The 25,556-nt window shown below is 45.3% G+C and overlaps 1 protein-coding gene across 2 annotated transcripts in view; it reads right to left on the minus strand.

Annotated features, from left to right (window-relative positions):
• Nucleotides 1–25,556, minus strand: part of ELL (elongation factor for RNA polymerase II) — a 198,225-nt gene that overhangs the window by 86,612 nt on the left and 86,057 nt on the right. For both annotated transcript variants that reach the window (XM_068233902.1, XM_068233901.1), the window contains exons 6-7: nucleotides 16,754–16,878; nucleotides 9,791–9,890 (exon numbers count right to left, since the gene is read on the minus strand). In XM_068233902.1, coding sequence (XP_068090003.1) covers nucleotides 9,791–9,890; nucleotides 16,754–16,878 — 225 coding nt within the window. The remainder of the gene's footprint in view (nucleotides 1–9,790; nucleotides 9,891–16,753; nucleotides 16,879–25,556) is intronic.

A 25,556-nucleotide genomic window follows, 5' to 3' on the forward strand; every position in this document is an offset into this window, starting at 1 on the left:
TTGTGGCCAGGAACGCGAAGAATCACTCGCGTCCCCAGCATGTCAGCTCCTGACACCGAAACAGGAAGTGGCTGCCGGTGGGGCCAGGAGGATCGGAGGGAGACGGCGAGGGCACCGGACAGCTACAGGGGGCTATTGGAAGCCCCAGGTGAGTAAAACTCATTTTTTTTGTTTGACTTAAGTGTCCCTTTAACTGCTATTAATACTATAATCAAGTTCTGCAGTTTGAACAAGTGGTTTTAATACGGGAACCAAAAAACCATTACAGCACTGTGCGCCAAACCTTATAAAATGTAAGGGGTCTAAATTTGTGTCCCCCGAACTGATATTCGTTACTTTGTAGCTATGGCAAATAGCACCAGGTGCTGGAATGCTGAAGCCAATGTGGATGTCAAAAGGCAAGTATAGGTGATGTGTTAGGCATAATGTTTAGGTGGGTTAGTGTAGGGCACAGGGTATGGTAGGGCATAGGGATTATTTAAATTTAGTTAGGGTTAGAGGTTGGAAGAGGGTAACATTTGGGAGTGGTGGTGTTCTGCACAGGGCTGTGGAGTCTGTCCAAAAATCCACCGACTCCGACTCCTCAGTTTAGGATTCCACCGACTCCTCTAATTTGCATATTACAATTTTGTTGAATAACAGTATGTAACGTGAAATTCGTCTCTTAACTGCCAACGCTTAGGAATTTTACAAGACAATTGAAGTGAGAAGGATATGTAGACTACTATATTTATTCCCTTTAGACTAAAACTAGTCCTTGGGAAGAGTACTTGTAAAAGGTACAGACCGGAACAAAGAACATCTATCAGGCCCTAGGCAATGTAACTGTGGGTACATGTAAGAATGATGTGCAGGTACCCTGCAGGGGAATGAGGAGATTCTTCCTCTATTACACATCTGAACATGGATCAGGCCCTAGGCAATGCAACTGTGGGTACATGAAGGAATGATGTGCAGGTACTCTGCAGGGGAATGAGGAGATTCTTCCTATATTACACATTCTTCATGCACAATCTGAACCAGGTTTATGGGTGATAGACAACACCTCTGTTCAATGTGCACAACATTCTCAGTGGATTCCCTGCAGCTCTGTGAGGAGAGCATATGTAGAGTATAGTACTACTGTGTAACAAAGTAAACCTGAGACAGATGAAATTAAAGTTTTATACATACCTGGGACTTCCTCCAGCCCCCCTTCAGGCTAATCAGTCCCTCGCTGTCCTCCGCCACCTGGATCTTCTGCTATGAGTCCAGGTACTTGAGCCAGTCTGGTGTAGTGCGCATGCACACACTCCGCCGCCGGTAGCATACTACACCTGCGCAGCACTAGCGCGCAGGTGCAGAAAGCTCCTGGCTGTGCAAGCGGCACATAGCCAGACTGCTCTGACTGGCTGAATTAAAGATCCAGGTGGTGGAGGAGGACAGCGAGGGACTGATTAGCCTGAAGGGATTTGGAAGAAGCCCCAGGTATGTATAAAACTTTTCTTTTCATTCGTCTCAGGTACCCTTTAATTTGTAGTCACCAAACCAAATTTTAACAACATATCAAATTATTTGATTTCATGAGCAAAGAGTACATTTGCATAAATCAGCATCAATGCAGAATTATTTCCACCTCATTGACCATCTCTATTAGTGACACGGCTACACATCAGGCTTTATACTTACAGCATAGATGTTATTTCGTGTATATATAAGATTCCTGTGTACACATATATACTGTACAGTCACACTCAGATAAGTATATCTGACTTTAAAAATACAGGGACTGGTTTATTGAAGCAGCACAAGTAACTAATTTTGATTGGTTTATTTCATTTTTGTGGACTGAACACAGCTATTACTGTATATATACTGTATATATACACATTATTTTTAATAACTATTATCTGAGAAATAGAACATGTTATCATAATTTCTATTTTAATTACAGTTACAAATTCATTAAGAGTCGGAGCATTTTTTCCCGTCTCGACTCCAGGCATCTAAAATTGCTCTGACTCCGACTCCACGACTCCGACTCCACAGCCCTGGTTCTGCATCAGGGAGGGGTTTGTTGGGGAGAGGGAAAGTTTAGAGGTCAGGAAAGGATCACCTGAAAGGATAGAAATATAGCAAAACAGGCACAAATCTCCAAGTGTTTTCTCTGCTTGATACCTTTAGCCCATAGACCCTGAAACATGCAGTTCAGATGTTTAGGACTAAAGTTTGACTAGATGAGAGGCATTCTTGTTTCAGGTGTGCGATTCAGACACTACTGATACCAGAAATATCAGCAGGACTGCAAAACAACCGGTATGGTTTAAAAGAAATGAATATGGCAGCCTCCATATGCCCACAATCAACATGCAACAGCACCTCAATGAAGACAAAAACAAACCAAAGAAACATTGCAAAGGCTAAGGGCCCGTTTCCACTGGCACAGTTTCCATGCCGAATCTGCAGAATTTCCCTGCAGGCAAATTGCGCAGGGAAACTCTGCCATAGGGAACAATAGCACCGCCGGCCAAATCGCTTCCACCTGCGATTCGGCTGGCATTTTCATCCAAAATGGTGCGGGAGGCTGCGAATCCCATAACACACCAGGAAGTGACACCGAGTGTCTCGGGGGCACGTGTGTTACTAGTGGAAAAAGGGCCCTAAAGAGACTAGTATCTGTATTCGTATTGACAGTGCTCTATTTACTGAAAGCGGACACAAAAACACATCTAAAAAGGTCATATCTACAGGCAACTGGCATAAGTGTATTGTTAAGATATAAGCAAACATTTAAGACTCCCCACCATAAACTTTTCATTATATAACAATGTTAATCAGTGTAGGCAAGGTACTACTGTAATGATATAATGGACACGTATCCAGTGGCCCTTAGTTATATATGTACAGAACAGCTTATTGTTGTGTCAAAGTAATTTTCTCAACACTGCATGGAAAACAATGCAAAGCTCCTTGCTCTAGTCATAAAAAAAAAAAAAAAAAAAACAAATTGGGGTTTACCTTGGATTATAGGAAAAATTTATTTATGAAGAATCTGGGTGACTGGTTTCCATCAAAATGTACTGAGCTACGAAAAAGAAAACATCCTGGTGGCCACCAAAACAGAGACCCAGTTTTCCGTGGCCACCAAAACACAGTTTTTCATGCCCAACGGCCTATTTTTTTTGTCAGTGAAAACTGTGACCCAAGCTTCCAGTGCCCAATTAGTGTCTCCACCTGTTCACTTCCATCCCCACATTGAGTCCCAAATTTTCAGTGCCTGTGAGTATGTCCCCAGCCTTTCAGGGTCATAAGTAGTGTGACTGGTGACTGGTGGCTTGACATCTGGCATACTGAAATCATCAAGGACGAATTTGTGAACCTAAATTTGGTCTCGGATATGCGATTACATTCAAGTATGAGCACGCCCAACACAACCCGTTCCTAAAGGCAACAACTATGTAAGCAAATCCATACATGTGCATTTAGGTGTGCCAGCTGCTGAACATGAATAGTTAGGTGGCTCTGATTTTACTGTCAGCCATGCCTGGGGCTATGAACACGGTATGTGATTTTACAATCATCTGAAATATTTGTAGGTTTCAGAAAAATTCAATGTGTGTAAGCAGAATATTAAGTTTAGCAATGGACAACTCTGTAATCAATTTGCCCTCATTAAAGTTAAATGAAGGATTTTTCTAGTGGTAGAAGTAACATACTTTACTTTTAAAACTTTTAAAGAAACACACCTTACCAGTGGTGGACCGAAATTTTTCATCAAAATTCGCATTTACGCATCGTAATGCGAAATTTCAGGTTAAATCGTAATTTAGTATGCAATAGTAATATTTCAAAATTTTGCATACTTTTTTGCGTAATTTCTGCGGAATTTCGCAACATTTTGTGCCGACTTTAGGGGTTAATAGCAAAGCTTCCATACATGCTAAATAAGGAAAAAAAGGTGGTATGTGCGCTCCTCTCCTCAAGCTCTAGCAAATATAATATAATACAACAATATGAGGTGCATATACCTAGATAACAAGCACCTAATTACTTCACACTGACTAGATGGATCGCTGTACAAATGGGTGAGTATTCACACCCTAAACACGTTATAGATTGAAGTATAGCGCTCTGTGCATCAGCCAGCCATAGGTCACAACACTATGCAATACAAAAAACTCCTAATACATCAAATATAGTCCACTTTCAAGTCCATCAATGTAGATCTGCATCCCAATAGTACATAATCCGCTCACCAGAAACGTTGGCTGACTGGTTATAATCAGCATAAACAGCATGTAGTAAATAGTAGCTGGTGGTCCTTTATATGCTCTTCCGTGTATACCTCAGGAAAAAAAAGGCTAACATAGCGTGATACTGTTTGCAACAGATGAACAGATGCCCCTCCACCAACACTGCTGGTCACCAGTGCCAAACTCACAAACCCCACACACCCAGTGTGTATATCTGATAAAGTGAAGGCTCACCGGATCCAATGGCTGACCGTATAACAGACCAGCTTACAGCGCTTGTGATACACCTTCTTAGTCCCAGCACGGCCTCTCTCCTTAAAAACTCAAAGCGGGTACACTATAGTGTATTACCATTTATTAAAACAGCTTAAAAACAAGTAGTGCACTCACATTTCCCCATAAAAGTATGCGCATATCAAAGATCATACGGACGTCCTCCTCATAGCTATACTCGCGTCTCCACACAGCAATCCGAGGCCACGCCATTGGATCCGGTGAGCCTTCACTTTATCAGATATACACACTGGGTGTGTGGGGTTTGTGAGTTTGGCACTGGTGACCAGCAGTGTTGGTGGAGGGGCATCTGTTCATCTGTTGCAAACAGTATCACGCTATGTTAGCCTTTTTTTTCCTGAGGTATACACGGAAGAGCATATAAAGGACCACCAGCTACTATTTACTACATGCTGTTTATGCTTATTATAACCAGTCAGCCAACGTTTCTGGTGAGCGGATTATGTACTATTGGGATGCAGATCTACATTGATGGACTTGAAAGTGGACTATATTTGATGTATTAGGAGTTTTTTGTATTGCATAGTGTTGTGACCTATGGCTGGCTGATGCACAGAGCGCTATACTTCAATCTATAACGTATTCCATACATGCTATTGCTACTAAAATTGCTACATATGTTAAAGAAAATATTAGGTACAAGTCAAAAAAATTCTTCAAAAAGACCTTGTAGTTTGAGAAAATCTATTTTAAATATGCAAAAAAAAAAAAATGTTTTTTTTAAACTCATTTTTTTAGTTTTTAAAAATGCAAAGAAATGTTTTTTAATCTGTTTTCTCAAAAACTACAAGGTCTTTTTGGAAAATTCTTTGCTATTCACTGCCAAAGTCGGCACGAAATTACATGAAATTTTATGCGAAATTACAAATCACTATATGAAATCAAATGTAATTAATTGAAATCAATTGAATTTACAAATCGTATGCCGATTACGATCATCACTGGACCTTACGTATAACAATGGCAATACGTGTAGTGCCACACCCTAGTCAACTGCTTTAAATCTGCTTAAAAAGAAAAAACGGTCATATTTGCAAATTATTCTCAGTGCTGTAAATAATTAATTCAAATTCCATCATCCATCCTGCACACGGTAGTCTGAATAAGATTTATTGGGAATGTGTAGGCTTGCCATAAATTGAACAAAATCAGTTTAGCATGCAAGTCTGCGGGAGAAGAAAACAGGCTCCCAGTACAGAACAACAATGTTGGTCCAAGCACAGATTAGCATTAGGATTATTTTGAATTTGTATAGAGCTCTTTCACAGAAAGAATATATCTAGTCCTGTCAATAACCGTCCCTCACAATCTAATCCCTACCATGGCCATATGTCCATTGTAGTCTAGGGCCAATTTTAGAAGGAAGCCAACTAACTTATCTGTATGTTTTTGGGATGTGGGAGGAAACCAAAATGCCCAGAGGAAAACCTATGGGGAGAACATATAAACTCTATGCAGATAGTGCACTTAAGCACTTTTTTTTCATTATGTTATTTTCACTGCAGTTCCTCTTTAAAGAAAACCTGAACTGAAAATTAAAAGTCAAAACAAACATACACAAGTCACACTTACCGTATATACTCGGATATAAGTCGACCTCGTGTATAAGTCGACCCCACTATTTGACCCTCTTAAGCTGGAATTTTTTAATTACTCAAGTATAAGTCTATCTAGCAAAGTTAATGGCTGCACAGTAGACTTGAAGCCTTGCACAAGACATAATGAAAACATAGAGAAATGCAAACTGTATGTATTAAGAGAGTTTAGCCTGTCTAATCCCCCTCATCTGTGTCTAATAACAAGTTGTAATTAGATCTCTCCTCTGTGTCACCTGACAAGGCAGATAAACTCATTTGAAAGCACAGGATGTTAACAATATGCCTGCTTCCATGAAAGCAAGAAGTAGACACTACAGCTGATACAAATTCTGCAATACATCTGTAAACAAAAGGCATTTTTCTTTTACAGGTTTTTTGCTATTGCATATCTTTTAGAGCAAAAGAGAAAGATCTGAGATCAGGTCTGCTTTAAAGGATACCACAGCCCAAAGGCTGTGGTAAAATCAAAGTTGCAATGTGGAGGGAAAGAAAGATACATACTTACCGCTTCCCTCGTTCCCTGCCGATGGGTCCCGCTCATCTGTTACAGCTCCCGGTACCGACCCGACTCTCCTGACCCTTCACCCGGACATACTGTGCTGCGCATGCGCAGTATGTCACTATACTCTTCGCTTCTGCCGTCGCATCGTGACGGCAGAAGTATGGACACTCCCCCGCCTCCTCCTCTCCCAGCGTGTGCGCTCCAATCTAAAGCTAGCGTGACATGCTCGCTCCCTCCCTCCAGCCGGCAGTGTGGTTTTTTTTAACTTATTCCCCCTCCGCTCTCTCCACATCGATTGTCCCAGTGCGAACTCCAGCTAGCATGTCACGCTAGCTTTAGATTGGAGCGCACACGCTGGGAGAGGAGGAGGCGGGGGAGTGTCCGTACTTCTGCCAGCACGATGCGACGGCAGAAGCGAAGAGTATAGTGACATACTGCGCATGCGCAGCACAGTATGTCCGGGTGAAGGGTCAGGAGAGTCGGGTCGGTACCGGGAGCTGTAACAGATGAGCGGGACCCATCGGCAGGGAACGAGGGAAGCGGTAAGTATTTATCTTTCTTTCCCTCCACATTGCAACTTTGATTTTACCACAGCCTTTGGGCTGTGGTATCCTTTAAACAATACACCCTTCCCAGAGCCCCAGCAGCCAGCGTCTCTCTATCCCTCCCCACAGTGCTAAATCACCGACAACACACTAAAAATTCACCTTCCCTCCCAGCACAACTCTGTAATGTTATGCACTGGGAAGGGTGCTTCTTTCTGTCCCCTTCCCCGCAATGCTAAACTATTTTGTGCTTCCATCCGCTCTCTCCCTCTGTGCGATCTAATGCACAGTGAGCACTGCAGCAGAAGCCAACACTTACAGTTCCATTGCCAGCGCTGAATCCTTTATACACTCTCCATTCATGCCGCTCTCTGTCCAATAGTACAGCTCCGGTTCTTGATGTCATGTGACTTCATGTGTCATGTGACATCGGGAGTCGCACTGTACTATTGGACAGTAGAGATGGGAAGTTCGGATCTTTTCAATGATTCGAATCGGATCATTGAAAAGATCCGGATCTTTGATCCGAATCTCGGATCATTTTACTAGGGAAACATTCGGGGGGTGGTGAAATGACTAGCAGGACAGGACTTTTCCTGCAGTGGACAGACAGAGAAGGGGAGGGGGGGGGGGTGGACTGACAGAGAAGGGGAGGGGGGTGGACAGATAGAGAAGGGGGGATGGTGGACAGAGACGGGCAGGGAGTGAACAGAAGGGAGGAGGTGAACGAAGAGGGGTGAGCAGAGAGCAGAAATTTTTTTTGCACACAATACCCAATTGCAATCATATGCTTTACATATATTTCACCTATATGTTCATCTGTATACTCTGAATGCAAACGTCTCACAGTGAAAGAAAGCATTCCCTTTTTATCACCTCGAACACATCATAAATTTAGGGAGAAGATAAGTGCAGCTGTTTAGAGCAGAGTGCAGGAAGATCATATTGCACAGCAATCACAGTGCCTGTCCTGTCATTCATTCAGCCCAGCACGCTGTTTGCAGAGTTACTGAGCTGTGCTTCTCAGACAAAAGTTTCCCATTTGTTCACAACTACAACAGACAGCCTATAATCAGAAGCACATTGCAGCCAGTAGTGTGCTCCACACATATCTGGCAGTGGCACCCATGTCCCCTCTCCCAACTACCTGTCCCTGCAAGGCTGGCTCCCCTCCAACTGAGCGATCCATCTCCGCTCTGCTTCCAGGACCCCGGTGCCCGCTGAGAGAGGGGGTGTGCCGCTCCTGGCCCCGCCCCCTTTTGATTCAAATCTGTTCATTTTGATGATCCGGATGATTCGACTCACAAAAGAGATTTGGATCAAAGATCTGAATCGTTCATGATCCGGACAACACTATTGGACAGAGAGAGGAAAGGAGAGAGTATAGAGGATACCGCACTGGCAATGAAGCTTAAATCGCTGGTGTCCTGTCATGAAAAGCTGCTTGCATCAGGGATAGGCAGGTCAGGACAGTGATCGGTGGCTGTAACAGAAGGATTTTTAGAGCGGCTTCTACTCCCGCAGCGGTGTAGGAGCTGCTCTAAATCCCTCCGTTCCAGCCACCGATCATTGTCCTCACCTGCCTATCCCTGATGCAAGGCAAGCAGCTTTTGAAAGGACACTGGCAATTTAATCTCCGCCCCCCGCCATTCGCATCATTGTCCCATGTCCATCTAATTACTGCTCCTCCCTGAAGTGTCAGCACCTCCAGCGAGTGCCAGGGAGAGAGCTGCATTATTAATTTTAACAATTACAATGGGGCAAAGTGAGCGGCTCCTCACATGCTCAGCAGCGGCCAGCATTCTCTGCTGCCGCCTGAGAGAATAAGTAATGAGCGGGGGTTATTCCTTTCTCCTGCTTGCAGGGGGGCACAGCATTGTGGCATCTAGGAATCATAGAGCAGGGGGATACAATCCGGTTGGCTGGCAGAACTAGTGGGATCATACTGCGGCAGATGCAGAGCAGAGGGGTCAATTGATACTCAGCTACAAGTCAGAAATGTAGGTCTGACGCGAGTATAAGTCGACCCCCCTACTTTACAAAAGTAGATCAGACCTAAATTTATAGCAGAGTATATACGGTACCTCCAGTGTAGTCAACTCCTCAATCGCTTTCTCCTGTCCTGCGTCCTGTTTGTCCACTGTGATCAATGGAATTCTATGTCCTCCATTTTGAAAATGGCCATTACCCCATAACAGCTTCCTGGTCAGCACAGTGTTAAACTAACATCGCCCACTTGAGCCATAGAGAAATTACTTGTACATCAGTTGTCCTCTCAGCTATAACTGACAGCAACTGATATATTTCAGTTCTGACAAATGGCAAGGTAACTATGTAATGTTCATTTGAAGTTACCTCATGTGTTTATTTGAAATAATTTTACTCAGTACAGGTTCCTCTTAAGCATCACAAAACTTCATGAAACATGACAGATACGGTTAACAAAACTGATAACTGCAATAAGGTCAAAATGTACACGAACTAAGAACAGAGGACAACATTGTTCACATCCTCAAAGTAGTGGGCCAAAATTGCTGCAGACATTTTGCTGGAGTCATTAACTTTTCTACATAAAATGCAGGATGCATCTAATATGACATATGGCTTACAGTTACATACCTTGGTGCACGGGGCAGTGGAATTCACATTGTCTTTTGGAGGACTTAGAGGAGCGCTGTCTCCTGGCTGTCCAATGGAATTTGGTGGTTGGTAGAGCTTCCTAAAATGAGACAAAAAATGTAAATTGATTTTGCAGATCAGATCAAATGGGTAAAAAGTGATCTTGAGGAGGTTCAGGAAGTGGCATCAAGTTGTCAGTGAGAACATGAGACCATGTTCAAGTAATTTTAATAGAAAGTGATTTTCTTTCTTTCAGAACATCTACTTTTAGGGCTCATTCACAGTATGTACGGTGCAGTCTTATTATGCTCTGCACATTGTAGGCGATACACACGGTAACTGTAACCTGTCGACTGACTCATGTTACTGTTCTTAGTACAGAAATGTTACCTACGCGTTGCAATGTAACGTGGTTGTGCAGGAGTCTGCCCAAGGGTTGATTGTAGATCATGAATAGTGACCTCTATTACTACCACATTAATCGGTGGCTGAAATGGTGAGCGTCCTCCTGGCTTTGTAGATGGAAAGGGTGGGTTTGAAAAGGAAGTCAGTGTTTACCATCTGTAGCCCAGCCTATGCTGCAGTACCACTATATTTGCAGGAATGGATTTTTGGCAGGAACAGATCTTTTGCAGATACTGATCTTTTGTGTCTGTACAGCATCTGTGTGTCCAGCATCTTGCAAAGATTTCTGTCTGATGGGGAGTTCAGTTCCATAGAAAAGACTGTGTAGAGCAGGGCTTTTCAACCTGTGGTACGCGTACCACCAGTGGTACTTTGCTGTTGCCCAGGTGGTACATGTCAGGTTTGCCTGCCACTTAATTGCCTGTCAGCTGCTTGTCCTCCACAAATTTCATCTCCCCCTTGCTCGCTACTAATGCAATCTGTAGGCTAGCAATCTAATTTTAACCCTTTTCCCCACCAATACTCCCTGCCCCCCACACACACACTTTCTTAACCTCCCTGGCGGTTTATTTATTTTGCCAGGGAGGCTGCAATGTGGTTTTTTTTTTAATAAAAAAAAAAAATATTTCATGCAGCCAACTGAAAGTTGGCTGCATGAAAGCCCACTAGAGGGCGCTCCTGATCCGTACTTTCGATCGCCTCCGGCAATCGAAAGTAACAAGATAGGCCGCAATGAGCGGCCTATCTTGTTTCGCTTTCCTCGTCGCCATGGCGACGAGCGGAGTGACGTCATGGACGTCAGTCGACGTCCTGACGTCAGAGCCGCCCGATCCAGCCCCTAGCGCCGGCCGGAACTGTTTGTTCCGGCTGCGCTGGGCTCGGGCGGCTGGGGGGACCCTCTTTCGCAGCTGCACGCGGCGGATCGCCGCGGAGCGGCGGCGATCGGGCAGCACACGCGGCTGGCAAAGTGCCAGCTGCGTGTGCTGCTTTTTTCAGAACTAAAATCGGCCCAGCAGGGCCTGAGCGGCGACCTCCGGCGGCATACCCCGAGCTCAGCTCGGGATTACCGCCAAGGAGGTTAAAGTGTTCCTTTAAGAGAAAAAGTACACCTGGGGGGTACTTACCTCGGGAGAGGGAAGCCTCTGGATAATAAAGAGGCTTCACCCTTTCTCCTCAGTAGAGGGGATCCAGCGCTGGGACCCCCCAAAGATCTCCTTGTTGGCGTCCATGTATGCGCAGTAGTGGTTCTTCCCTTGGCGGAAACAGCGGAGCCCGGTCGGGCCCAATCTACTGTGCAGGCACATTGGTGGTACTTGAAAATTTTCAGGCGATAAAGGTGGTACAATTAGTGAAAAGGTAGAAAAGCCCTGGTGTAGAGTATGGCTCTCATACTACATGAAGGATGGTAAGATTGGTCTATGATCTTTCAGTTTCCAAAGACTATAGTCTGATGTGTGTATGAGCCTTAAGACAAAGGAGCTCAGTGAGGACCTGCGGCTGCGCATTGTGGCTGCTCACAAGTCAGGAAAGGTCAAGTCAGTGCTGCCCATCATTATTTTCTCTCACCATTTCGATCTCCCTCTCTGATGCTAGGTACATACAATACGTTTTTGCATTCGGATAGATAATTTCCGTCATGTCCGATATTACTTTCGACCATTTTACTTAGAAGTGAATGGAAATTAATAAGAAAGGATAAGAGAATCGAGCTGGAAAACGAGCGGAAAAACACAGTGTGTCTGTGTCTCTCTGTTCTGTGTCTGTCTCTCTCTCTGCGTCTCTGTGGCTCTCGTGCTCTGTCGCTCTCTCGGTGTCGTTCTCGCTCGCTGTGTCTGTCGCCGTCTCTGTGTCTATATCGCCATCTCTGTCACGCTGTGTGTCTCGGTCGCTCTGTGTTTCTGTTGCGCGCTCTGTCGCTGTCTCTCTCTGTCCTATCTTTCACTGTGTCTCTGTCACTCTCTTTCGCTCTCTTTCGCTCTGTGTCTGTTGCCCTCTCTTTTGCTGTGCCTCCGTCGCTCTGTGTCTGGCGCTCTCTGTGTCTCTGTCTCTCTTTCTGTCGCTCTGTGTCTGTCTCTGTCATGCTCTCTGTGTTCCTGTCGCGCTCTCTGTTGCTGTCTCTCTGTCGCTGTCTCTTTCGCTGTGTGTCTGTGTCGCACTCTCTTTCACTCCATCGTTCTCTGTCTGTCGCTATCTCTTTTGCTCTGTGTGTCGCTCTGTGTCACTGTCGCACGCTCTTTTGCTCTGTGTCTGTTTGCTCTCTTTCGCCCTCTCTGTCATTCTCTCTTTCGCTTTGTGTCTGTCGCTCTCTCTTTCACTGGGTCTCTGTCGCTCTCTGTGTCTGTCGCTCTCTTTTTCGATCTGTGTCTCTCTTTCACTCTGTCGCTCTCTTTTGCTCTGTGTCTCTGATGCTCTCTGTGTCTGTCGCTCTCTCTTTCACTCTGTGTCGCTCTCTGTGTCTGTCTCTGTCGCGCTCTCAGTTGCCGTCAGTCTCTCTTTCTCTGAGTCTTTGTCACTCTGTGTCGCTCTGTGTCTCTCTCTATGCTGCTCTCTGTGTCTGTCGCTCTGTGTCTCTGTTGCTCTCTCTTTTGCTCTGTGTCACTGTGTCTCTGTCTCTTTCGCTCTGTGTGTCAGTCATGCTCTCCGTCTCTGTCTCTCTCTGTGTCGCTCTGTCATTCTTTCTTTCGCTCCCTCTGTATCTGTCGCTCTCTGTGTCTGTCATTCTCTCTTTCGCTCTGTCACTCTGCGTGTCTCTCTCTCTATGTCGCTCTCTGTGTCTCTGTTGCGCTATGTTATTCTATCTTTCGCTCTGTTGCTCTCTGTGTCTGTCATGCTCTCTCTGTCGTTCTCTCTTCACTCTCCGTCACTCTCTTTTGCTCTGTGTCTCTGTCGCTCTCTGTGTCTCTAACACTCTCTCTTTTGCTCTGTGTCTGTCGCTCTCTCTTTCTCGGAGTCTGTCACTCTCTGTGTCTCTGTCGCCCTCTCTTTTGACCTGTGTCACTGTGTCTGTCTCTTTCACTCTGTGTGTCAGTCGTGCTCTCTGTCGCTGTGTCTCTCTCTGTGTTGCTATGTCATTCTTTCTTGCGCTGCCTGTGTCTCTGTCGCGTTGCCTGAGTCTCTGTCGCGCTGCCTGTGTCTCTGTCGCGCTGCCTGTGTCTCTGTCGCGCTGCCTGTGTCTCTGTCGCGCTGCCTGTGTCTCTGTCGCGCTGCCTGTGTCTCTGTCGCGCTGCCTGTGTCTCTGTCGCGCTGCCTGTGTCTCTGTCGCGCTGCCTGTGTCTCTGTCGCGCTGCCTGTGTCTCTGTCGCGCTGCCTGTGTCTCTGTCGCGCTGCCTGTGTCTCTGTCGCGCTGCCTGTGTCTCTGTCGCGCTGCCTGTGTCTCTTTCATTCTCTCTTTCACTCTGTCTCTTTTGCTCTGTGTCTCTGTCGCTCTCTCTTTTGCTCGGTGTGTCACTCTCTCTCTGTGTCACTGTCTGTCATGCACTCTGCGTCTGTCTCTGTCTGTCGCTCTGTCGTTCTTTTTTTTCGCTCCTTGTGTTTCTGTTGCTCTCTGTGTTTGTCATTCTCTCTTTCGCTGTCTCTCCTCCTGTTGCTGTGCATCTCTGTCTCGCTTTCTGTTGCTCTCTCTGTTCCCTCTTCCGTTCTGTCGTTCTCCATCTCTCTCTCTCTGTGGCTCTGTCGCTTTCTGTCACTCTCTGTGGCTCTGTCATGCTCTCTGTCGCACTGTGTCTGTCTCTCTCTGTCGTTCTCTCTTTCTAGGTCACTGTCTCTCTCTCGCTCTCTCTCTCTCTCTCCTATGCTTCGCTGTGTCTCAGTAGCTCTGTCGTTCCCTGTGTCTGTTGCTCTGTGCCTCTGTTGCTCTTTCACTGTGTCTGTCGCTCCATGTCGCCGTCTCTCTGCGTCTCTGTCTTTCTCTGTCTTATCTTTCTCTGTCGCGCTCTCTGTATCTCTGTCGCTCTGTGTCTGTTGCTCTCTCTTTTGCTCTTTGTTGGTCACTCTCGGTGTCTCTCTCTGTTGCTCTGTGTCCCTGTCGCACTCTTGGTCGCAAGCTTTCTGTCGTTCTCTTTCGCTGTGTCTGTCGCTCTCTGTGTTCGCTCTTTCGCTTTGTGTGTCTGTCGTTCTGTGTCGGTCACTCTCTGGGTCTCTGCCGCTCTCTCTTTTGCTCTGTGTCTCTGTTCTCTCTTTCACTTTGTGTCTCTGTTGCTCTGTGTGTCTGTTGCTCTCGGTGTGTCTCTCTCTCGTTCGCTGCGACTGTCGCGCTCCCTGTCTGTGTCTTTCGCTCTGTATCTCTGTCGCTCTGTATCTCTGTCGCGCGCTCTGTGTGTCGCGCGCTCTGTGTCGCAGTCCTCTTTCGTTCTGTCTCTGTCGCTCCCTGAGTCTGTCGCTTTCTCTTTTGCGGTGCCTCTTTTGCTCTGTGTCTCTGTCGCTCTCTCTTTTGCTCTGTGTCTGTCGCTCTCTCTCTGTTACGGTGTGTCGCTCTCTCTCTGTTACTGTGTCTCTGTCGCTCTGTCTCTCTCTGCCTCCCTCTCTCTGTCACTGTGTCCCTGTCGCGCTGTGTTGCTGTTTGTCTCTCTGTCTCTGTCGTGTTTGTCACTCTGTGTCTCTGTCAATCTCTGTGTCTCTGTCAATCTCTCTTTCACTCTGTCTCTGTGGCTCTCTGCCTCTCTCTGTGGCTCTGTCTGTTGCTCTCTGTGTCTCTCTTTCGCTCTCTGTGTCTGTCGCTCTCTCTTTCGCTATGTCTCTGTCACTCTGTGTTGCTGTCGCTCTCCCTCTCTGCCGCTGTCTCTGTGTGTTTCTCTCTCTGGCTCTTTCTCGCTCGCTGTCTCTTGCTCTCTGTTGGTGTTGGTCGCTATCTCTCTCTCTGTTTCGCTCTGTGTCTGTTGCTCTTTGTGTCGCTCTTCCGCTCTTTCTCTGTCTCTTTCGCTCTGTCTCTCCCTGTGGCTCTGTGTCTGTTGCTCTCTGTGTCTCTCTTTCGCTCTTTGTTGCTCTCTGTCTGTCGATTTCTCTTTTGCTCTGTCTCTGTGGCTCTCTGTCTCTCTCTCTCTGTGTCTGTTGCTCTCTGTGTCTCTTTGTTGCTGTCTCTCTCGCTCTCTAGGTTTGTCACTCTCTGTCTCTCTCTCTCTCGCTGTATCACTGTGTCTGTCTCTCTCTGTCGCTCTCTCTGTTGGTGTCGCTCTGTATCTGTCGCTCGCTCTCTCTTTTCCTGTCGCTCTCTGTGTCTGTCACCCGCTGTGCCTCTCTCCGTCCCCCTCGCTCTCTGTCGTCCCTCTATTCTATATATATTCTCTTTATATCAAACCCGTCTCCGTCTCTCCCCCTGTTGCTGGGGGTCTCCGTCTCTCCCCCTGTTGCTGGGGGTCTCCGTCTCTCCCCCTGTTGCTGGGGGTCTCCGTCTCTCCCCCTGTTGCTGGGGGTCTCCGTCTCTCCCCCTGTTGCTGGGGGTCTCCGTCTCTCCCCCTGTTGCTGGGGGTCTCCGTCTCTCCCCCTGTTGCTGGGGGTCTCCGTCTCTCCCCCTGTTGCTGGGGGTCTCCGTCTCTCCCCCTGTTGCTGGGGGTCTCCGTCTCTCCCCCTGTTGCTGGGGGTCTCCGTCTCTCCCTCTGTTGCTGGGGGTCTCCGTCTCTCCCTCTGTTGCTGGGGGTCTCTGTCTCTTTCGCTCTGTCCCTCTCTGTATCGCTCTGTGTCTGTTCTCTGTTGGGTGTCGCTCTCTCTCTGTCGCTCGCTGTGTCCGTCTCTCTCTGTGGCTCTCTCTCTGTCTGTCTCTCTCTTGCTCTCTCTGTTGGTGTTGCTCTCTGTATCGCTCTGTTTCTCTGCGTCTGTCTCTCTCTGTGTCTGTTGCTCTCTGTCCCTCTTCATCACGCTGTGTCTGTCTCTTTCTGTGTCTCCCTGCGGCTCTGTCGCCCTCTGTGCCTCTCTCCGTCCCTCTCTTTCTGTCGTCCCTCTTTCTCTGTCATCCTTATCTATATCCCTCTCTATCTATAGCTATCGTATCTATCTATATCTCGCTTTATATCAAACCCACTAGCAGCCTTTGCTGAGCACCAGTGATTTGGAAAGCTCTTGCTCATGCTATGGGTGATTTTTATAAAAATCACATCACTCTGGTGGGATCAAACCCATAGTATTATATTAGCAAGAGCTTTTCAAATCACAAGTGCTTCGAAATGGCTTAGTAACTTGCTGCTAAGGCCTAAGGAGTAAAATCTGAGACAATACTTTTCAATGTTTTTAATTCCATTAAAATGCATTAAAAAAAAAAATTCTTAGCAAAAGTACCATCCAAAAATGCTTGATCGGTGGTGGAAAAAAAATAAATGTTTAGATCATTTAGGGGTGATAAGCAGTGATAAAGTTATTGGCAAATGAATGGGAGGAGCTTTGAAATGTGAAAACTGCTCTGGTCCATAAGGGGAAAAACTCCTTAGTGGTGAAGTTAAAAGGAAATAACTTGCACCTTTCTCAAAAAAGAAATGCATTTCCTGATAAAGAAGAATGTATGAAAAGACCACTGTCTTCATTTGACATACAGGATTTTGTTTCGCAATATCCTATCCAAGAAAAACATACCGGACAAGTATCCTTTTTAGTAATTGCTGGTCACCTTCCGAATAACCAGGCCAGTCCTTCTGCACCTCCTTGTACATACAGTCTTTTAAGGTGTATGTGCAATCTTTGGCACTCAAATTGGCCACCTGAAACAAAAAATTACATAATTTTAAAAACCATTAAACTCTGAACAATCACTTGTGTTATTTACATTGCGGCAAAATGCTTCTGTAACGCACTTGTGCGATTGCTCCCTCACACACAGAAACAAAAGAGAATGTGGCGTAAGAATACTAAATCTTCAGCTACAAAGCTTGTCATGTTTTACCAAGTTTCAAAAATTATTTTTATTTTTTACTTAAAATTAGAGAATTTTGTGTTTTTTACTAATGGTAAATAGAATGCTAGGAGCATAATTCCATATTTTTCAGCTTAAAGGTGGCCACACACACACACGATACAATAAAATGATCTGATTTTATGGCAATTCGATAAATATGATCGGATCTCCCGGAAAAAAAAAAAAAAAAATCGAAAACTTTTCTTCATCCAACTGAAAAATCCGATCAGATTTCCAGTTTTTTTTTTTTATTATTATTATTTTTTTTTTTTTTTTAATCGATCCGGAATGCTGGAAATTTTTCTTCAATATATTTCTAAAGATTGTATGGTGTGTGTTAGATTGTTAATTTATTAATATACACACCCTAGCAATTTTCTCTGAGTTTCTAATCATTTTTATTACAGTGGGGAAAAATTGAACATGTGTGTGGTACATTGTTACATTTCAAAAATATTTGACCAATCAGTCAGAAAAATTGATTGCAATTCTTAAATTGAACAAATATTTAAAAAAAAAAATTGTATGGTGTGTGGCCCACCTTTAGATCTGAATTTTTAAGACCGAATTCTAAACCTCAGCCGTGACACTCTGGATGTAAAATCTACTCTAAACAGCTGCAAAACAAATGTAAGTAATGGCCCTTTCTCAGCCAGATAAAAGTTTGGCCTTCTATTTACTTTTATTTTAGGGCACATGTGTCGAGCTCCAAGCCTGGAGGGCCAGATCCATGCCAGTGTTTAGGGTGGACTGAGAAAGAAAGGAATGTGTTCTACCTGATGGACCACACCTTTCCTGATTCAGACCCATCAATTCATTTGAGCTGTATCAAAAATGTGTGAGGATCTCGGCCCTCGTAGGACCGGTTTGACATACCTGTTTTAGGGCATCAGGGTAAATTTGACTTTGTTTGACTGCCTTATTTGCATTTCAGCCCTAGATTGTTAACACTTGCTGTAAAGGAGAGATAAAAGTAACTTCAGACAATTTCTCAGTAGGACTAGTACCATATGTACCTAGGTTTACCTCAAAGGCTTATATTGAAGGCGAAAACTAAAAATAAAAAATCATATGATATTACAACAGTGGGAAACACTTCTATCTGCAGTTTCTGATCGGTACTTATCCGTTAGCCGGGCGCATCCTCTAGGTGGCGACAAAACTCCACCAGAGTTACATCTTTCCCTACTATCCATGTCGGCCTGGAGGGGGAATAGTAATTAGCGCCACCTGCCGGATGCGCCCGGCTAACGGATAAGTACCTTCTGATCTCATATGAACATCTTTCCTGCCTTCCTCTCCCAACTAACATTGCACCTAGTCTCATGATCCCTGCAAGAGCTGCACGGATCAGCAGGTGGTAAAGTTAAACACTCACCAGCTCACCTGTAATCCATTAATGTCAAAATCTTTCCACTCCCTATCAGCAAGACAGCTGCAGCCATTTTTCCCTGTACCAAACCCTGTAGCCATCCCCACCTGCGTTGCATTGGCGGCTGCTGAGTTGGGGCCGGGCCGAGGTGATGAATTGCAGACGATCAGTTAACCCTAACCACCTCCCTCATGCAGCAATCCTTACATTGTAGGCTGTCCATTTTTCACCAATGATCCCTTAAGCTAGCCATGCATTTATGGATTCTTATGATCGATTTACCTTTACATTGGATTTTTAAATCAAATCAAAGGAGAAAAGAATACACTTTTGGCTGTTTGGTGAAAAGTGATAGCTGGCTCAAAACCAAAATTGTTGAGTGAGCATGGTGGAAAATTATAGAGCTAGTTCACAGTGTCAAGTTGCGTTGCAGAATAATTCTGCATGTCAACTCACTGCCCACACAATTTTATGGACTTGTTCACAGTACTGCATTGTAACTGATCACGTAATTCTAACTCGCTGCATGCAGGCTTGTATTAACCTCCCTGGCGGTTTGTTAAAATCCGCCAGGGGGCAGCAAATACCTTTTTTTCAATTATTTTTTTTTTTGATGTAGCGAGACAATGTCTTGCTACATGATAGCCGCTGCTGAGCGGCATCCCCCCAGCCCCTCCGATCGGGATCTCTTGGAGGGCTTCCCCCGACGTCATGACGTCAAAGGGGAATCCGATCCACCCCACAGCGCTGCCTGGCACTAATTGGCCAGGCAGCGCACGGGGTTTGGGGGGGGGGGGGGGCGGCTGCTGCGGCGACTGGTATAGCGGCGGATCGGCGGGTAGCTCAGCTCGGGCTTACCGCCAGGGAGGTTAAAGTCCAGTCTCCATTGCAGTTCACACTCATAACATGTGTGTTATGCAACTGACCACAGTGAATCCAGCCTTAGGTGACTGCATAGGAATCTGCAGTCATTTCAACCACATTAGATTAATTTTACCATTTCTTAACCATTTAATGGCAAGCATACGTATTAAAAACGTCATGCTTTAGCCTATTAACGGCAACATGACGTTTTAATACGTCGCGCGTTCCCGCCGCTCCGCACGTGTCCGCGCCGCTACCGCCGCCATTACCGTCGGGTTTCCGTGCTATGTGATTGGGGAGTTCACACAGCCCACGTTGCGTTACATGTAACGCTGCACGTTCTGCCGAAAGTGCAACATGCTACGGCGTTACAGCGGCTTATGCTGCGTTAGACTGTTTGCACATGCTCAGTCTTGTCGGGGAGGAGCGGAGAGCAGCCAGGCACATGGCTAATTAATATTCACTGAACGATGTGACGTGCAGCGTTTACTTCCTGGTGCGGCCGCTCTGTGCGGCGATTGGCACTGTACGCATCACGGCATCACGGATGCCAGAGTGAGCTGCACAACGCGGCTCACTCTGACGTCCACATCAAAGAGCACCAGGCCTTGCGTTAGGTGCACGTTATGCGACCTTAACGTAGCACCTAACGCAACGTCTTGGCGTGCAAGTAGCCTTAGGGACTCAGCTTTTTTCAATCTATATTTTATGTGGGGAAATTTATTTTGCTTTATTACATAGGGGCTTGTAATTATGGCCAGAACAACAAAAAAAACAAAACCGAAAAATAACACCTATATTTCAAAATAATATATTGTCGTCATACATTGTGATAGGGACATAATTTAAACAGTTTAATAATCAGGACAACTGGGCAAATAAAATGAGTTGGGTTTTATCCACTGGGGAATGTTTAATTTTAAAACTATAATGTCTGAAATCTGAGAAATAATGATTTTTTTCCATTATTTTTGTATTTTTCCCATTAAAACGCATCTAGAATAAAAAAAATTCTTAGCAAAATGTACTACACACAGAAAGCTTAATTGGTGGTGAAAAAAACGAGGTATAGATCATTTTCTTGTGAGAAGTTGTAATAAAGTTATTAGGGAATAAAAGGGAAGAGCACTGACAGGTGAAAATTGCTCTGGTCCGTTAGGGTAAAAACCCTTGGGGGTGAACTGGTTAATTTTACCATCTTATTGCAACACATATTTGTATGATAATTTGGATGAAACCTACCCAACTAACAGCGTGTAGGGCTTTGATAGATTTCTTCTTGATAATCAGGGTTGTTTCTTCACCGAAAGAAGAAATGGATTGCTCTACCGCTCAATCAAAAATGTATGGCCAGCTTTAATATAGGAAAATATAGCCTCAGCCTATGATTCCAAACAATGATCACATACCAGTTTGCCTCTACACTTAGGCTGCGTACATATGCCCAACTGATGCCACGCAAAATGGGATCGGTATCGCTGGGGTTGGGTAGATCCGTCCCACAGATCACTCACTGTTGGGGCGTCGGGGGTCGTTGGGTGCCGTACACATGACCGATTGCCAGCTTAGGCAGTTATTGGCCGCCTCAGCCGACTTAAGTCGGCTTAACACTCACCTAAGCTACGTACACACATGCGACAACGATCGTTCGTTGTCAACGACGATGAACTTTTAATTGATGAAAGAACGACCTAAGTAAAGTTAGTTTTAAAAGGTGTGTAACGATCTGATTGTTAGAAGGAACGTTACATCACGTAAAACTAACTATTGCGCCTGCGCATAAAAATGAAGTTTCATGGAGAAATAGTGAAATGCGCATGTCAAGCCTAGTACGAACGATCGTTTCCAACGATGTACTACTTTTGCAAACGATCGTCGTTGGGAAAAATCCGCCAAGCTAGATCATTCGTTTTGAACGATCTAGCTCGTCCGTCGTTAGACTTAATGGTCGTTGGCTGCTTTTTTTCAAACGATCGTCGTGTGAAAGGATCGGGGAACGATCGTTTCAAACGCCTATAGTCGCATGTGTGTACGCACCTTAACACTTAAGTACAAGGCTTAACACTCACTAAGCACACCAAGAACTTATGGATGTTTGCCAAATTAGTCCAAAATGATGAGAAGCATGAGCAGAGCACTTTCCTCAAATAAAAATATTTGATTAAAAAACTGCTATTTGTGTACAAATCATGAATATTTGCATCTACTCAGCTGTATTGGAAGTGTGGAATACAGCACAGCGAGACTCTTCTGCTAAACAGTCAGTACTTTATCAGCAAAAACAGCACTCCAGAATACAACATATATAGTCAAATCACACAACAGTGCACAAAGATCAAACCACCAGCTACAGTCCAAGCAGCAAAATACAAAAGGGTAAACTGCATGTCCCAAAAAGTCAAACGTCCAGATAAAGGAACAGGGCAGAAATATGCTACTATGCAACTATGGTGTCACTGATCGCAGCAGGCTTACACTCACAAAATGATGGCCGGGTGAGATATGGAAAAGGTCCTACCTATACCTAATCAGACAGCTGCTTAGTCCAGTCTTCGGCATCAGTCACAACAGACCAAGGAGTCTCATGCAGAGCAACCCCAGACCTAGCCTTTGGGCTCTCCTTCCTCATAGCAGATTGCAAGACTTCTCTTCAGTGTTCTCCCCAGGATCAATAGAGTGGGCAGGCCGCCCAGGTGAGATAAGGCTCCCGCCCGGCTGCTTTGCAGCCGGTGTTGTGTCTGATTACGCTGCCTGTGGATTTGTGCTGCCCCGCATGCGCAGTAGGAGACTTTGCGGCCACATTTCCTATTGCATATTGCTGCTGGAGATAAAATACGAAATATCTCCGCTCCCACACCTCTTACAGACCCCAAATTTTCAGGGTAGGGAGGGGACACCCCCGAACGTCCTCTATGCCAAATTGCAGCCCCCGAGACCCGCTGGTTCCCGAGATAGGTTTCTGTAATCTATCTCCTGAACCAGCGGGTCTCGGGGGCTGCAATTTGGCATAGAGGTCGTTCGGGGGGTCCCCTCCCTACCCTGAAAATTTGGGGAGTGTAAGAGGTGTGGGAGCGGAGATATTTCATATTTTATCTCCAGCAGCATCATTAACTTCACACTGAGCATGCGTGCTACTCGGTGTGGAAGGGAGCTTCCGGGCAGCGCAATCAGACATTACACCGGCTTACTTGCATATTAGAAAAGCCAGCGCTGTTCTGACTCTGTAGCAGATTGCCCAGCAAGCTCCTCTGTGTAAGAGATCTCGCCTTTCCGGCGGGCTCGTACACATTGGCTCGGCATGGCAATAGGCGGAGCCATCTGTTCTACTGACTGCAGAGTGCTCCTCCAGGAACGAGGCACATTACAAGCAGTCTGCCTGCACAATGACAGGGAAGGGACGCTGGAGCCTGTGTGGCTAAGGCAGGGCTGGCCAAACTACAGCCCATTTTGGAATGGCTTTGTAATCCGGGTATTCAGTGCCTCCTTTCCTCCTCACAGTTAGGTCACTTGTCTCTCTCCCTCCCCACCGAAGTTGTACACGTAATCTCTTGCCGTACTAACTTGGCCATCTCTGTGAATTACGGCACTTCTATATGACTGAAGAGGGGAGTGCAGGTAATCACTCACTTCCTCCCCCAGGTGTCAGACGCACGGAGCAGATATCTACTCGCTGCAGAGAGCGGGATGTCTTGGCTGCTCAGAGAACAGAGCACAAACAGCAGCACTGAAGGGTAAAAAGCCGTCTGATCTGACAGGCAAAAAAGCTGTGATCTTAGGTCAGCTTGCACACAAAGCTCTGTTCAGACGTTTATTCCCACCCCCTCTTTTTTAACCCTTAGGATACACTAATAAACGTCTGGAATCTCAAGGGGCCACTATGTCCTTTCAGACCATGCTGAGCTTTGCATTTTCTCAAAAAAAAAAACAAACAAAAAAACCCCAGCTCATATCTATGTGTGAGTTTGCAGCTTCTCAGTCTAATCTGACCTGTAGGACATGATGAGCCTTGTGGTTCCACAACAATGGGGTCCACAAATAATAAGGAACACGTTACCAATCAGATGATTGGTAGAGGAATCAACCCCAAAAACATTGACGGAAAAAAAGTGGTTGATCGGTACCATTAACCACTTTGTCCTCCTTGACGTATAAAAACGTCGAGGACAGGCGCGCTCCTGCGGCCGATCGCGCGCGTGCACGCGCACTCCCGGCCGCAGAGTCGGTAGCCACGGAACCAATGTATCGGACTATGGAGCCCGATCATTGATTCCTCTCCCCCGCTGAAAAAGCGACAGCTTCTCTCGGAAGCTTCGCTCTTTCTGAAGCGGTGTCCCTCTAAGCGTACATTGTACGCTTAGAGTGACGTCATGTAAAAAAAAAAATCGAGATTGCTATCTTGTGGCCAAAAAGTAAAACTACAAGTAAATGCCCAAAAACATTACAATACACCAATATTTCCCCAAATAAAACACTTTTATATCCCACCCTCCCAAAAATGCCCACATAAAAATGTTTAATAAAAAAAAAAAAAAAAAAAAACATTACTATAAAAAAAAAAAAAAACACATAAATATTTACCTAAGGGTCTAAACGTTTTAAATATCTATGTAAAGATGAAATATTTCTCTCTATTTTTTTTTTATAAGCTTGTAAACAGTGATGGATGCAAAACGGAAAAAATGCTTTTTTATTTCCAAATAAAATATTGTTGCGATACATTGTGATAGGGACATAATTTAAATGGTGAAATAACCGTGACAAATGGACAATAACAATACGTGGGTTTTAATTATGGAGGCATGTATTATTTTAAAACTATAACGGCCGAAAACTGACAATGAATTTTTTCATTTTTTTTCTTATTCTTCCTGTTAAAATGCATTTACAGTAAAGTGGCTCTTAGCAAAATGTACCCCCCAAAGAAAGCCTAATTGGTGGCGGAAAAAACAAGATATAGATCAGTTCATTGTGATAAGTAGTGATAAAGTTATAGGCTAATGAATGGGAGGTGAACATTGCTCGGATGCATAAGCTGAAAACGACCGAGATGTTAAGTGGTTAATGATGCCCAATATGCATAAATGTCTAGCTCTGGACATGTGTGAAAAATGTGCACTATGAACCGGATTTGTGTACTACAAATAAAGCCTATTTTTTGTTTAGTTTTTTAAAAAGCAAACAAAAAGCACTGTAATAGCACATTGAAAACAACCAAAAAAACAGTTTTTCCTGGTTTTGACTTGGCAGGTTCACTTTAAGACAGATGGTGCATATCTTAGGTGCCCATACACTCGTCAGATTGGCAGCAGATAGATAAGAAATGCATCTGATGATCTATCTGATGGGTTTTTAGAACATTTTTTACCAGGATAGAATTCCAATAGATTTCAGTTTGAAATCTATTGGAATTCTATCTGATGGCATTTTTTTGCCATCAGATTTCCATTAAGGCCAATGCAAACTGATAAGCAATCTCATCAGATCGACCTAAATTTTCCATCCTGCCAGCTCGATGGAAATCCATCGAAATCCATCGAAGTCGGCCATCGATCGGTCGATTGATCAACCGATTTGCAAACGATCAATCGATGGATCGGGATCGATCGGCCAGAAAATCGGCTGAGTGTATGGGCCCCTTTAACCTCCCTGGCGGTAAGCCCGAACTGAGCTCAGGCTATGCCGCGCAGGGAGATCTCTCAGCCCCTGGTGGGGCGATTTTGACCATGTAAAGTGCTGTGCGCGCAGCTAGCACTTTGCTAGCTGCGCGCACAGCTTGATTGCCGCCGGGGCAGAAGAGGGCCCCCCCCCCACCAGAGCCCTGCGCTGCCCGGATCAATGAGTTCCGGGCAGCGCTATGGGCTGGATCGAGTGCGCCTGACGTCAGGACGTCGGCTGACGTCCATGACGTCAGGACGTCGGCTGACGTCGATGACGTCAGGACGTCGGCTGACGTCGATGACGTCAGGACGTCGGCTGACGTCGATGACGTCAGGACGTCGACTGACGTCATGCCGATCGTCGCCATGGCGACAGGAGAAGCCAAACAGGGGAACGCGTTATATACGCGCTCCCCTGTTTGCTATTGATGCCGGCGACGATCGCACTAGAGGGCCACATGCGCCCTCTAGTGGTGTTTCATGTAGCTACCACTCTGGTAGCTTTACATGAAACTAAAAAAAAATAATTAAAAAAAAAAAGGTTTTTTGCCGAGTTGAAAAAAAAAATTAACCGCCAGGGAGGTTAAAGCA

The sequence above is a fragment of the Hyperolius riggenbachi genome, chromosome 1 (genome assembly GCF_040937935.1).
Source record: "Hyperolius riggenbachi isolate aHypRig1 chromosome 1, aHypRig1.pri, whole genome shotgun sequence".
Taxonomy (NCBI): Eukaryota; Metazoa; Chordata; class Amphibia; order Anura; family Hyperoliidae; genus Hyperolius; species Hyperolius riggenbachi.